The sequence below is a fragment of the Mycetomoellerius zeteki genome, unplaced genomic scaffold (assembly GCF_001594055.1).
Source record: "Mycetomoellerius zeteki isolate Tzet28-1 unplaced genomic scaffold, Tzet1.0 scaffold36, whole genome shotgun sequence".
Taxonomy (NCBI): Eukaryota; Metazoa; Arthropoda; class Insecta; order Hymenoptera; family Formicidae; genus Mycetomoellerius; species Mycetomoellerius zeteki.
This window is the reverse complement of record NW_017257349.1, coordinates 176,831-192,628: the sequence shown is the minus strand read 5'-3', so window position 1 is coordinate 192,628 and position 15,798 is coordinate 176,831. Positions and strand designations below refer to the sequence as shown.

General features: G+C 29.5%; 1 protein-coding gene across 1 annotated transcript; it reads right to left on the bottom strand.

Annotated features, from left to right (window-relative positions):
- Window positions 1-143: 143 nt before the first annotated feature.
- LOC108725751 (uncharacterized) lies at window positions 144-9,882 on the bottom strand. Its single transcript, XM_018452953.1, has 5 exons — window positions 9,785-9,882; window positions 2,626-2,848; window positions 1,700-2,014; window positions 1,272-1,511; window positions 144-473 (listed from the first exon to the last, which is right to left on the bottom strand). Exons 2-5 carry the CDS (start codon window positions 2,845-2,847, stop codon window positions 252-254), a joined length of 999 nt encoding a protein of 332 aa, XP_018308455.1. The 5' UTR covers window position 2,848; window positions 9,785-9,882; the 3' UTR covers window positions 144-251.
- Window positions 9,883-15,798: the final 5,916 nt, after the last annotated feature.

Below are 15,798 nucleotides of genomic sequence, written 5' to 3'. Positions count from 1 at the left end.
TTATTCTTGTTTCTTAATACTAATTTTTATTGATTACAGATATTGCTAGAAAAATTTTATTATATAAATATATATATATAAATTCTTATATATATATAAATATAATAGTTTAAAAAGCCACTAATTATTCAAGGAAAAATTCAGGCATGTCAAATACTGCGATTCTTCATTGGCTTCGCAAAACAAATATTAAATTGAGGAGGAGATGGAATAATTTTTGAGTAAACTAAAGAATTTATGGATCTAAGAATCTATTCATATTCTTCTTCATCGGGTCGGAGTTGAATTTGAGGAAACCGTCTGAGGACCTGGTGTTGTTGCTGTTGCGGCCGTCTGTGCTGAAGGGGGATGTTGACTTCTTCGGGGCTGCGGAATACTTGATTTATCGGGAGACGATACTGCGGGAGTCCTGTAGGCTGTGGACGGGCCGACGTGGGGATGCTGTTCAAACTTGGCTGTGGACTCAAAAGGATCTGTACAAGACCTAACCGTTAACGTGTCAATACAGTCGATCGAAAGAGGATCATAATTTATTTCACATTTCCCTGGTAAAAATTTTTCTTATAATTTTTATACGAATTGGAACATTTTTCAGAAATACTCAGAAATATTCGGAAAGTTTACATCTTCTCTCAGAATTTTTCATACATGTGAATTCTGAAATATTCTGAGATTTCTCATCCCATAAATTTAAAAAATATTTTTAAATTGTTTAGATTTTATAACATTTTATGAAAAATTATACTTACAAAAAATCTTAGAAATCTTACAATATTTTATAATTAACATATATGGAAAATTCTGAGAAAAGATGTAGATTTTCTGTGTTCCAATTCGTATAAAAAATATAGGAAAGTTATAAAATTATATAGAAATTTTGAAAAATTATGTAAAAAATTCTGAGAAAAATTTTCACCAGGATCATCATGAATAAGTAGAAGCAGTGGACGAAATAAAAAGATCTACTTATATAATATTCAGAGCTCAGAAGAAAGTCTTGATTTAGTTTCGTGACTAACGTAAATCTTCAATTAAAATTTTTGTAACTTTATCATTGAAAAATTTTTAAGATGTAAAAATTTTAAATAAAAAGAAAAACGCAAAAATCTTAAAAATTTTAAACTATAGTATACTAAATTATCTACTTAAAACTCAGATTTGAATTAAAACTTAGATTTGAATTCTAAAATTAAAACATTATGGCTTCGATTTTACAGCTTCTAATTGTAATTATTGAAGTAACCATCATGATTCAAAGATGATAAACACACCTGCGGGGCAGGACGACGCACCGGAGCGGGCGTAGGGGTGATCTGATAATCGCCAACCTCCCTTTCATCCGTGTAAATATCAGAGGGGTAATACCTCTCGCTGTATCTTAAAGTGACATTGGGCTTAGTCTCGGCTTCTTGGAGATTCAGGGGTTTATACAAATACTCATTGACGAAATGGTACTGCGAGCTCTTCTGACAGCTGATGTCGCCGCCGGGTGGCATGCAGATTAGATGTACCTGATAAAATGACGAAGTAAAATATATTTTAGTTTCGTCAGAGTTAAACCCGTCGCCGTAAGTGATATTTTTTTTAATAAATTAGATTTAACAGGAAAACAGCAATCAATCATAATTAATAGAATATCTTTATTCCTTAGATACTAAAAGAATAAATAGGAAAGGACATTTATGGTTGGTTCACTGACCTGGTGGAAAGTGAAGCCTTCGGGACAGATCCACGAGTGCTTAGCGTTGTCTTGACAGTAGTGGAAGACCTCGCAGTTGAGATCCTCGTCAGCGTAGTAACCGGTCTGCTTGTTGACACAGTCGAATCTGCTTTGAGGTAGAAGAAGGCTAAGACGATCGGGTTCCTCCTTCTCCTCCTCGAGCTCTTCCTTAGTGGGCCCATCAGGACCGAACTGGGACTGCGGGCCTCGAATGGAAGCACGCGATGAACCAACGCGGATGGCCTGACTGTAATCGCGAGTGTCTATCGGTGCCGCCGTTGGTTTGCGATACAACTGCAATACATGCGTACAATTTAACATAAAGAATTTTAAAAAATAAAAATAAAATACAGCATCCCTGATGAAAAAATTTCGCCACGTTTGAAATTATTCCACGTTTTGGAACATTTCAGTGAAATTGCTGAAAATTTGTTGAAAGGAGGAGTCTCCATAAGGGCCGATTTCGGCACCCTCGAGATTTTGTTCGAACACATAAAAATCTATTTCTTGAAGTCAATTATATTCAATTAAAGTGATTTTAGCTTAAACGGAGCAATGGTGTTGCCATAAGAGTCTTCATAAGATTGGTTTTCGGCCTATCGCTCCGTTTAAGCTAAAATCACTTTAATTGAATATAATTGATCTCAAGAAATAGATTTTTATGTGTGTGTGTTTAAACAAAATCTGGAGGGTGCCAAAATCGGCCCTTATGGAGACTCCTCCTTTCACTGAAAGTGAATTTTTCACTTTCTGAAAAATCGTTGAAACTGAACTGAAATTATTCTGAAATTTCTCTGAAATTTTTTGCTGAAATTTTTCTGAAATGCTGAAATTTTGCTGAAAAGTGTTCCAAAACGTGAAATAATTTCAGCGAGTAGATAAGTGCATATAATTTCTAAATTCACCGGTTGTTGATTCCTATAGATTGGCGTCGGCGACGGCGTGGGTGTCACTGCATTATCCTCGTAACTATTATCACGGAATCCCTGAGCCGAACTTAAGCCGGCCGAGTAAAGTGGTCCTAAGCTACTTGGCTTTCCGGGAAACGAAACAGCTCTGGTTTCTAAGTCGTAAGAATTCTGCGCCGCAATGGCGGTACTGAGCAATCCCAGGAACACCCAATACATCCTGCAAAATACGGAAAATGCTCGTAATTCAGTGCCTGAAGGAAAATACAATGTTTCATTTATCTAAGTAAAAATAGAGAAGAAACTATTAATTATTTAAAATATTTCTCCGATTTTAATTTTATATTAAATTCTTTGTATTGCTTTTTAATATGCATTTACATTTCTATAAAAATGTGTTAGTAGAAAAATTTCTGTTTTTCAAATCATAATATATAATATGAATATGATTATACTAATTTATGACAACTATGACATGTCCGAATTTCCACAATCGAGAATTATTCACGCATTTTGAATTAAAATAAAAAACGAAATAATAGAAAACTAATTAATAGTTTCTATTATTATCAATGTAGAAGATAAAATTATTGATCTCTCGAGAGTAGATTGTGTTTCTTTACGTGAGAGTTGGCGAATATCTGAGATCATCGGCTCTCAATGACGTTTAAGCCGATCAAGTTCTGAATAGGCTCAATCGATACCTTGGATTCGAACAGATTAAATACGATGGCACTTTCGATTTTGCGGCCTTTTGATACAAATGGCTGCATTTTGAGGATATCGATGGCCAAGATCACTTTCTCTTGCGTGTACACGCGCGTGCGTGCGTACGTGCGTACGAATTTAATAGACGTCGATTTGCGAGAAAGTACGGCAGTACGCGGCTGCGATTTCTCAAATAAATGTTTTTTTTTGCTACTGTAATAGCGCTGGTATACGATTACAATTCAATTCGTATCTTGGTTTACACTATCAGGGTCATTGCCCGAGAGAGTCCTTTTCACAAAGCTTTTCCTTTCATACGATTCCCGATAATTAATCTAAAAAACCAAGAGACGCGATAGCGGATATCCCTCGATATAAATATTTATATCGAGGGCAAAAATTAATTTTATGTTTGTGTTATTACATTTTATAATATTTTCCTAATTATCTATTTCAGGTTCAGTTTGCAAGGAAAAGTGTCCTGAAGAAAATTAGATCAGAATTAGCGGATTGCTTCTTCAGAAGTCGAAATTTTTAAGCCTGTTTCCAGTGACATATAGACACATAGAAACTTTTATATTATTTTTAATATGTTTTGTATTACAAATTAATTTTTTACATTTTAAATTTAGTAGTAACATCTAATCGGAAAATTGGGTTCATTATTTAATCCTTTTTCTGTTAAATTCATATTTTAATACTTAAGTTTTATTTTTTTACTTTATTATTTTTGACATATAATTTCGAATATTTTTTACGTTTCTGACATACGTGGTTTTTTTTTCAAAATTGAAAGATCCACGAACTATAGATTATATAAGTATGTAAAATTCAAGAAATTAAATTATAATGTTTAAGGATGTGAAAGAAATGTGAAGATATACATATAAATAAGAACAGAGGAAGATTTTTAAAAATTCAAGAAGTTGAAAGACCTAAGAATTGATTGACAGCACACAGAAACATAAGAATTTAAGAGCTTGTTATTGTTAAACATTCGATACGACAGACAAAAATTCTTAATATCATTTATTATCATCTCTCGTTTTCTTGTCACTTAGCTCGAGCACTAAAGCAATTAGAAACTAGCTTTCCTAAGTGCATGTATGCCACATGCTGTGTTCGAGAATTATTATGGAAAGCACTTGAGCCCGTTGAGCGCGTCATCGTCATGACCGAAATGGCTTTAACCGATCGTGAAACCACCGTCCGAGTTTTGCACACATAGAAAGTAACACGCTTTCCTCGCACTTGCTCCTTGCGAGATCGATTCTCTGCTCCTATTCAAGCTTCACCAATAACCAATCACATGGCCATCATGAGCAAATTTCCTTTCGCCTTGAAATCGCTTTCAAATGATAAATTTTTTTACGAACTTACAAGTATACGTTCATAAAACATAAGTTAAATCTAGTCCGCGTTTTTTTATTTCAGGAAATAATTAATTCAGAACTAATTTAATTGCAACGTCAAATATTCGCATTCGAACAAAAATAGATGAAAGGATAATTGCTAAAAGACATAATAAATGTTAAAACGATGATGAAGTTTGCATTCATTTAATTTCATATATGGGAAGTGTAAAAAAAGAAGGTTCTTAGAAATAATAATATTATAGATTTATTATATATCTTGATATCTTGATTTGGCAAATATTTAATGAAAAAATTTTGAAATATATTCAAAATTTATTGTAACACAATTTTAAAAAATCTGATGGAAATATATTTCGAAAAGGGGGGGGGATAAAAATAAAATAAATGCCGCTCACATAATGCGTTATACAGATAAAATCACGTTTCTATGTTTTCAATTGTCACAGAAACAATATAAATTCTATGAGGCACTAAGTTGTAAGCGTATCGAAAGGGCAATATTAGTTACATAAGAAATACAAGTCAAAGGTAAGTCACCATTCCACGTAATACGACGCCTTGCGTAACGCCATTTTTCCGCAAACTCGGACTCGTCGTGCGCTTCATCAGATTTAAGATTAATATCATACGATGAATAGGTTGTAAATCATTGCAAAGATAAATCATCAAAACTAATTAGAGATCTGAAGATTAAACACACAAACGATTACATTTTGATTTCTTAAATTGTATAAATTACAAGGCACCTATTAATTAAGTTTAAAAAGTATCAATTATATATTAAATGTATGTTTAAAGAAACTTCATTATGTTAACGATGCGATTGTTCTCTCGTGACATTGAACATATTAATTATGTTCAGATTTCAGAATAATTTTCTGTGAGCATTGTGTAATACGAATGTTATGTGAGCGATAATTAAATAATCTGAGCAAGTTTGCGATTCAAACATAGTAAAGTAAGGTGGTATAATTTCAAGCCTGGTATAATTTTGAACGAAATAAGATTTGAATCTAATTTTCGAGGATCAGATTTGATACTCCGATCTCATTTTGTGGAGGAAAAAGCCAAGAAATTAAATTCAAATCTTATTTCGTTCAGAATTGTACTACGTTCAAAATTATACCACTTTACTCTACATTTGGAGTTTCTATTAACAAATGGCCTTTCTTTTTTCCTTCTCATTAATTATTAAATTCATAACCTATATACTAATTAAGTAAATATTTCTGATTTTTTTAAATTATTAATTAGCTTTAATGTGTAAGATTTAAAGTGTATTACATTTACATTAAAAAAAAAAGTTATTAGCATTCTTTAATGAAACTTCGATTTTTTAATCAGAAAATTCTCTATTGGTATCCGAAAACTACCAATATCACTTAAAGATGATTTAGTTAATTAACGAAGTGTTGTAATATTAAGAGTCCTAGTTAGCAATTAATTGGTAATCGTTGGTGCAACAGAACGTAAAGAAAGGAATGTGTATGTATGTGTATATCGTATTTAAAGAAAATCCTGTACCGGTCTTTTTCCAACTATGTTCGCTAAGATCTTGATTAAAATCCGAGCAAAGTGAAAGTGAGAGGAGTTGTGTGTAAAAATGATATGTAATGCGTTCGACGAGGCACACGAGACATAATGTTACATCAAAGTTCAGTTCACATCTCCATATAAACGACACAATGATTGAAACGATGTCAAAGATTATGAAACAGGTATAGATTTTTATACAAGTCATCAAGGTCATGATCACCGTTCATAGATGCAATTAATCTTCTTCTATTTGATAGGCACTTTCTCTAAATTTATAAGCATCAAAACTGAAGAAAGCTAAGTCTATTTTATTAAACATATAATTTGATCTAATATCATCTCAGATAACAAAGTGTCTAACAAAATCGAGTCATAAGACGTTTTTTGCGTCTGAAAAGCGACTTAAAGACGTCTTATGTCGTAATTTTAGACTTTGTATTGTTTGGGATTCTAACATTAACATATTTATACGAATATTAACTGTGATAATAAATTTAAGATATAAATACGAATAGAAGAATAATAATAACACGAGAAAGAGAGACAGGAAGTAGTGCAATAAGCAATTAAAATAAGAGTGCACGTGAGAAAGATATGGATAAATGAGTGATGTAAGAACAAAGTTTGCAAACCAAGCCCATTCTTAGTTTTACAGAAATGCTGAGAGAATAAATTCTATTTTATTCTATTAACATATTCATAACAAAAATATGCATAAATAAAATTTATTACTGAGGGTGGGTCAAAGATGAGCCAAAACGTCTATTTAATTATATCAATGGAATCATACATTATTGTCTTTAAATTTTTGCGCATTGTATATCACGTTGACTCTCAATTGCCCTCATTATTCCAGTCACTTTGTGCATAAATAATATTATTCAGAATCAGGTACAGAATGTATACAGAATTTCCGATCTTATAATTTCAATGACGGAATTTCATGCACTATATGTATGCTACATTTACGTCATTTGTAACATTTACTACACATCGTGCGTGCGTATTATCGCTATTTTTTATGTATTCTTTATATTTTTGCGGTTTAAATGCACAAAATACAATTCAATTCTTCTCGAATCTGATCACGTTTTAATGACCGAACGTTGATTCTAGTTAATCGTTTTTGCTCGTTCGATCGGTTTCTCCAACTTCGCCATTAAGAAAATCTCGAAAACTTTCTCCGCGAAGCAAGAGATTATTACTATTGATATAATTTCCGGCGAGATATGTAATAATCTTTTTAACAAAGTCTCTGTTTTATTACATATTCAAATATATTTAACCAGAAGGGCGTTCTCCTCGCAGAAACTGACTTTCCGGCTACCGCGTAAAGAAAGCAATATATTGCATAATGGAAAAAGAGATAGTTGCCCGGTGACTATATCAAATCAAAGGCGGGCTGTATATAGTGTAATACGCATAACTCGACTGGTTGGTTTAAGGAAATCTCAAATAGTCGCCGGGCAACATTTTTCCATAATTTCCTCGCTAAATACGATACGCCAATCAGTTCTCATCGCCATTAATCTTATCCCTCTTTATCGAAATAGTTGATTACATATTGCAATATTTTTTTAGACTAATATCAACAAAGTTTATTGAATAAAAAACTTAATAGTTAATTCACTTTAAGTTTCAATCCGATTTTTAATGAAGAAATAGTATAATAGTAATGAAAAATAAGGTACTAGTTTCACTGCCGGTTAAATTTAAAAAAATCTATCTTGAAAATCTGTTGTTTAGTTTCGAACCCATATTATAGTTTAATAATTCTAAATTAATGTATATTAATATTACATATTCTTTTATTTAATTAAAAATAATATAGATTTTAATATGTTGATATTTAAAATTGGTTTTAGTTTTTTTTATATTTAAACTAAAACCATGAATAGAAAGAGAAAGAGAGAGAGAGAGAGAGAGAAGAGAAAGGGGAGAGAGATTTAATAAAATTAAAATTTATTTAGACCAACAGAATAAAAACTGTTGAAAAAATTAAGGTTATTGTATATTGAATATTATAACTTCATGAATGTAATATGTATTTTAAGCAAAACACTATTCTTTTTATCAAATATTAATAAACGAATGTGTCTAATTTAAAATCTGCTGATAATATAATTCAATATAATATACAATTTTTATATGAAAAGGTTTTATCACAACTTTAATTTGATGATTCGTGCATCTGGCATGTACAAATGTGTAAAAGAAAAAATGGAAATATGAGTGAATTCAAACGTGCGCAATAGCATGTTACAGAAGTACTTTCTCTAAGGTAACATTGTTTCAAGTCGAGGGGCTCATGTCGAGGGACCTCAGAAGCCAACTCCAAGAATTTTATAAAATTAACTCGGTCACGCACGGTGGAACAGGAATTATGACACGTGCCTATATATCGAGAAACCAACTAGAACCGGTTGGGCGCAAATCATTTGGTTGCAAGATAAGGAAGTCGAGCACTTAAATTGCACTTATCTCGATAGTACAGTCATTAACCCTAGCATACCGATCGCATTCTTATGCGTTAATCAAGTGTTAAATTTCATTATTCGGAATTTTACAAATTTGAAAATTTTCCAAAAAGAAGGAAACTTCATTACTTAAGAAACTTGAATACGAAGTAAAAATTAGTGCATTAGAAAAAATTATAGATATTTTGTTACAGAATACATTTTAACATTTTAATTAAATGTTAATAAAAAAAGTATGTTTAAAATATTTTAGCCGTAAGAATAGAAAGACAATGATACTAAATAAAAAAATTCATATTTTAGAACATATTTTACTTTTTTAAAATTAATTAACAAAAGAGGTGTTAAATCTGGAATATATCGCGAGATTTTAGCAGAAATAACCGAAAATAAAACGTGTGATACCATAATTAATATTTAAATATTTTTTTAATATAAGATTTTTTTTATGAAAAAGAAAGCAAGAGTTTAAATTTCTATTTTTAATCTGTATGTTAAATCTTAATGTTAAAACTAAATTTTTGCACACACAAGATATTAAAATTATTCTAATAATCTCTCTCTCTCTCGCTGCCAAAAATTCTTTAAATATAATAAATATAATAAAAATAAGTATTATACTAATAAATTAAAAATAATTTTTTTTTTTACAAAATAATATTACTTATATGCAATACAATAAATTCAAATACGTATACCAATAAATACAAAAATAAATAAATGTAAATGTAAATAAAAAACATAATTTTTTAATATAAATTTAAATAAATTAATTATTGTAGAAAAATATAACAAAATTAAATTTAAATAAATATGAATCTGTGTATAAATGATATTGCATTCAAAACTATTAAGTTTTATTTTCATATCTTTACAATTCTAATTTATATTAACACAATTGTAATTTATATGAACAAAATTTAAAGAATCCAAATTTTTTCGAGTATCTTTATTAAAAACAAATAACAATCAACACAATACGATGATGTATGGCTAGAATCCCTTAGTTCTTCAAAATATATTTCGTTGAAGTTTCACTGATTTATAAAGCTCACTTACCTGTCACTGACGAAAATACTAGGACAGTTCAATTTAAGACGGATAAAATACTGCAAAAGATTAACAACACACGCGTGCTTTATCTTGGCCAGCCGACATGTCACTCTCTTATATAGCGTATTCCGCTGAAAGTTGCCTCCACCAGATGAAGTGGATTCGGTCCTCTTCAAGGTAGTGGGAGACTCCTCGCGTCTGCATCATCGCGCTTTTTTCTGCAGGATGCACCTGTTCGGAAGTCCGTTGAATTTATTAAGATAATATAACGAACTTATATGTGCTGTTACTATCATTTGTTAATTAAAAGTACATTTGATTGCACTGCCAGTGAATTTTAATAACGGTAAAGGATTATTGGAAAGAATTCTAACTTATATAAAATCAAGTAAATGCATTTTATTCTTACACTCATTAAGAAGATAAGTCATCGAAAATATAATTTTATATATATATATATATGTATATATAATGAATGTCTTAAGCTTGATTGAATTATCAATTTCAGATCTTGATAAATATTGTTTTAAGTTTTATAAAATATGAAAAATAGACTTAAAAAGGCAAACAATAAAGACTCTGCAATTAATAATAAAATAAGCTTATCAATAGATAGTACCACATAAAACATTCTCTTATAAGTCTTCCAATGTTAGAGGCTCATTTCTAACTGGGAATGTTGCAAAGTTATTACGTGGTATTAAAATCTTCGTGAGATTTATAGTAGTTACTGAGATAATTAGGAGAAAGAAAAGATTTCTTAATCCTAATTAATTTACAGTTTAAGCAAATCTGATATTCTTCTACATCATTGAGAATAAAAACTTTTGCAATCGTTCCTTATCCTTTTCATTCAAAACCAAGAAGAAAAAACTAGGTGCACCCGCGTGTGAAGCCCATGATATTGAAATTTTTGCAGCGCAATTACGAGGAAAGCGTAATTGTAGATCGTAATTGTTGAGGAAGCAAGATGTACTCTCCAACATATCTTACGGGGTAGTATAATACAGAATCAAGATCTTAATTAAACGCAAGATGCACGATAAGATGGGAATGCATAATTAAGCATGAAACTCTATTAATCTGATCTGTCGATCATTCCGGAAGATCAGCCCGCGAATCCGCTGGCAGAAAGCGAATCACGCCCTTTCCTGTGTCCTTCCTTTTTCCTTTAACTTTCCACTATTCAACCATCCAACTATAGATAAACAGATAAAGGAGCTTACTACTCTGGAGCATCTTATTGTACGCTCCATCAGAATAACGACATGTGCAATTATATATAGTATACACAGCAAAAACATAATCCGATTTAATCAAAGACGTTCAATAAATACATTTTCTAAAAGCTTCAAGAAAGAATAAAGACATTTTCTTTGGAAATGACGTAGTAAAAATTAAGTAATAGAAAATAATATATGTATGAGAAATATATTAAAACTCGAAAGTTAAAATATATTAGAAAAATAAAAATAAACAAGTACATTAAGATGTAAGTACTTTTTCCAATTTTGTGTACTTTAGTTTGTATAAATCTAGAAATTTATATTATCTTATTATTTGTTTCGTTTCATAATTATATAATTCTTTCATAAATAATTGTAATAAAAGCATTTTTACTTATTCCCGTTATTTTCTCTTTGCATTCTTTTATTTCTATGAAAAGGATGATAAAAATCGGAAGTCATCTTTATTAAAAACGGTGAAATCTCAAACCAAGATGCATAATCTCTCTTTTCTTTCTGTGTTTACGAAATGATAATCGTCAATGGAAGTCACTATGTTATTTTTAAAGTTCTGCGTTTTTCGTTCTTATAAAATAAGAAAACATAAATTTCCCAAAAACAAATGACGAAATTAAATGGAACAAAATTCCGAATTTAAAATTATTTCTAATTAATAATAAAATTAAATAAGAATGGATGATTCAGTTAGAAGGTAATTCTCCATATCTTCTTTTTTTGTAATCATATAAGATTGATAATTACTATTATTATTATTCTTATCTTATTTTTATAAACTCAAAAAAAGGACATCTATTATATTTTATATTTAAATTTTTCTGTCTTCTGTCGTAATATATTGCTTATAAATGCGACTAATTGCGGTTAAATAAGTCAGGTAACTCGATCTGTTATACGGCCCGGGGGAGAAACACCTCCAGAAGTGTACGAAGTGTGAAGATAAAATTATTAATAACTAGAGTTCACTAAACTCTCTCTTGCAAAATAACAGCCGCATTTAAATGTGAAATAAATTCCAGTGGGATCTCATAAATTAATAAGCAAATCAAACATTAACAATTAATAAGGAATGGGGACAATCAGATATCAAAATATTCGTAATATTCTTTTCATATATACTTGGTGCTAAAAAACATTCTTGTTTCTCTCCTGTAAAAGAATTAATAAAAATTGAAACAAATGAAATAAACAGAATATTCAAGTTTCCCCGTAGCATTGGCAATACATTGATTAAAAACATTAGACATATTAAAGTCAACATCACCTATAAATTGAATGCAAATGCATTACCATATAATATCATACGAATATTAGATAAAAACTGAAATGTTATCATTTCTATCGAAGAATATTGTTACTTAATTATATATGCAATCATTAGAAATTGTAATTACGTAATAAATTTAATATGCTGATTAAACGATTTATTATATAATTGCAATTAAATAATAATGATATCCAGCTATTAGATCATTTCTCTAGAAATTCTATATATTTTTTTTTATTTTAAAAATTGGCCTCATATATTATTTTTTAACATATATTGGTGGATAAAAAAAAATGTTTGCTAGTAAAAAAAAAATATTCACTGACTCAATATTGGAATTAAATATTGGCTATAAAACACAAGGTGTAAACCAATGTTGCGGAACCAATTTGTAACCAATGATTTATGCTGTTCACTTGAGTCAGTAGGCCGACAAGTGTAAATGTCTGTGAGATAAAATATTCGCAATATGATTATTTATAAGTATAATATTATGATGTATAATTATTTATAGTACTAATTTTTATTTAAATCCTTAGTCAAATATTGATCAATAATAAAGTGACTGAATGAAACCGTGAACTTCTTTATGTACGTGTAATGTGTAATAAAAAGTTCCCATTTCAATGATGAATATTCTCCATAATTGGGCCAAAGTAAACAAACAATATTTACGTTTCTGAGGTACGTTAATATAAATATGTATGACAGCACGTACTTTCGTTTGAGAATTGAAATCGTTTTACTCCTCACAATCTCTCCTGAAATAAAAACGTGTGCGTAATTTAGTAACTCAATATTTGAACTATATTCCTTTCTTTTCGCTTTTTTATATAAAGTGATCCCGAAATTAGTTTATAATATCATAATTATGGTCTAAAACATTAAAAGTCTAAATATTTAAAGATCATCGCAATCTTTGTTAATAATCGCATATTATATGACATAATTTTTTAATACATCTTGCGTGAACGCTTTTATTTTATTAAATTACTTATAAATTGATATAAATATATATCCATAGTAAAAAGAATGGGCTATGAGCCAGTTATAACATAAAGAATATTTAATAAACTTTATTACATACATGCATTTCGACACCGATCGAGTCATTTTCAATGCAAAACAATAAACAATATTATAAAATTCTCGGAAAATTTAGTTAAATTATACAGTCCAGTACAGAATTCGGTTGTATCAATGACATGTGGTCCATATGTAAAATCGAAGGAGATCTCTCTCACTCTTTTTACAATTCTCCAATCTTAAAATGTCTTAAAGATGTAAGTTAGACGCCGAGAGGAAAACGCAATTAACAACGTTATATTAAATAAAAAGTAAGCCATAATACGAATGGGTCTCATTCGTTGTAATCGACGATGTCAAACGACATCGACGACGAATAAATATATATGCTATTGTAAAATTTGCATATTTGAATGCAGTTCTAATATTCATAAAAACTTTACTAATTTCATACTTGTATTATAACAAACTACGAAAATATAAATATTGTTTAATTTAATTATTTTAGTATAATTCCTAGAAGTCACTAACAATATTAGAGTGGGGGTGTTATACTGGGTTATATAAAAGACCTCATAGTTTCATTCGCCTCATTAATCGTCGACGTACAGCCGAGGAAACATAAGCAAAGGTCGAAAGTATTACTATAACTATAGACTGTGGATATCGCACCGCACCGACATTTACATTTGCCGGTTTGTACTTGAATATCCTTATTTGGATATTTGTAGAAATAAGTCGTTCTTCATTTTACTGACAAAAAATGTTCATAAGAGAAAACGATGCGATAATCAACGCCAATTAATTAGGAACACTATGATCTTTATTTATCGAAATATATCACTGAAATTGAATGTTTTTAAAGAATTTCAAGAAAATTGAAATCTTACATCTTTATAAGAATGATGAATTTCTTATATAACAATAGTTTTATTATTACATATAAACGTCATCCCAATTGACTTCTTAATTCCAATTATTTTTAACTAATAGCTAATTATTTGAATTAAGATCCTGTTAAATTAAGTTCTACTTAAAATTATGAGAAAAGTAAGATTTTAGAATGTACTTTTACTTCTCTGAAATTTAAATTGTAAAAAACATTTTTCTTGTAATTAAAAGATATTGATGCCTTAACATTTCTTTCTATGAAAACACTGTTTTCCAAATTTAGGATCTATTTAACTTTAGAATTACACTCGCAAATAAAGTAACCAGATTTTCGTGTTTGTTATATAAAACGATTGATCTTTTTTTCTTGTTTATTGCCACGTGAAACTTGTCACTTAAAATTGACACACCTTCATTCAAGCGTTACGTCTCGATTAAAATTTCATACATCGGTTGGGCGACATAACTTTCTCACCGCCCCGCCCGACAGGTTTTACTTCCGCATTTGTAAAATGCTGTAATATAATATTTCTTTGTTTCATTTGTTATATAGATTCATTTATCTGTAAAGATTTCATTATTATGATCGTTTGTAATCGCGCGGGTGACAGTTATATTTAAAAAAAATATACTGCAATTTTTTACGACATTTGTTCAATAATATTATGTTTCTTCAATAATCCTTCATTTAAAAAATTAAGAAAAAATTTAAATAAAGTGTTAGAAAAATTCGAAGTAATGGTTTTTTATATTTAAAGAATATATAAATAAATGTAAAGTTTCAAAAAATATTCTAACACTTTGGAGACAAATACACGTTAAGCAAAGATATGGGTTTACAAAAATTCTTGTAAAGTTTATATAAATAATGATATATAACATTTGATCCCTATAAAAATTTACATGTACTCTGTTACTATATAATGTATTAACACATCATTATACAACATATTATTAATTAATTTTATGAAATAAATAAGGATTAATTATTTATCGAAATAATTAATTATATGTAGACGTTAGGAATGATATTTTATTATGCATATTAACAATTCATCACTATCGGTGAAAAGAACGACCTTCGCCTGACAAAAGAAAGTTCGATCCGCTTCCATAAAATTTCAATAAATCGGCCGCCAAACAGTGCGTTGAATTCAATGGGAAAACGAGATCGAAAGTTGTGGTTCTCCACCCACAGAGAAACTTACCACTGACACGCTTTGTTTAATTTACTCCGATGGTATCGATAATGGATGCCAATTATCCTGGAACGAAATAGTAATAACACTTTAGTCCCCCCCCTCCTTTTTCTACGAGTCACACACATTACAATTGAAATAGATGAAGATTAACAACTTAGTTGACCTATTTATCAACTAATTGATCTATTATTTATATTGCATATACTTGAGAATATAATTTATTATTTTTATCAATTGCTTGAATATATACTTTGGGCTTAAATATTAAAAATTAATAATATAAATTAAGTTAAGACAATTTATATAAATTTAAATTAAAACAATTCGGTAAAATAATCTATAAGGATAATGTCTAATAAAATCCTCAAAATATCCAACATTGTTATTTCA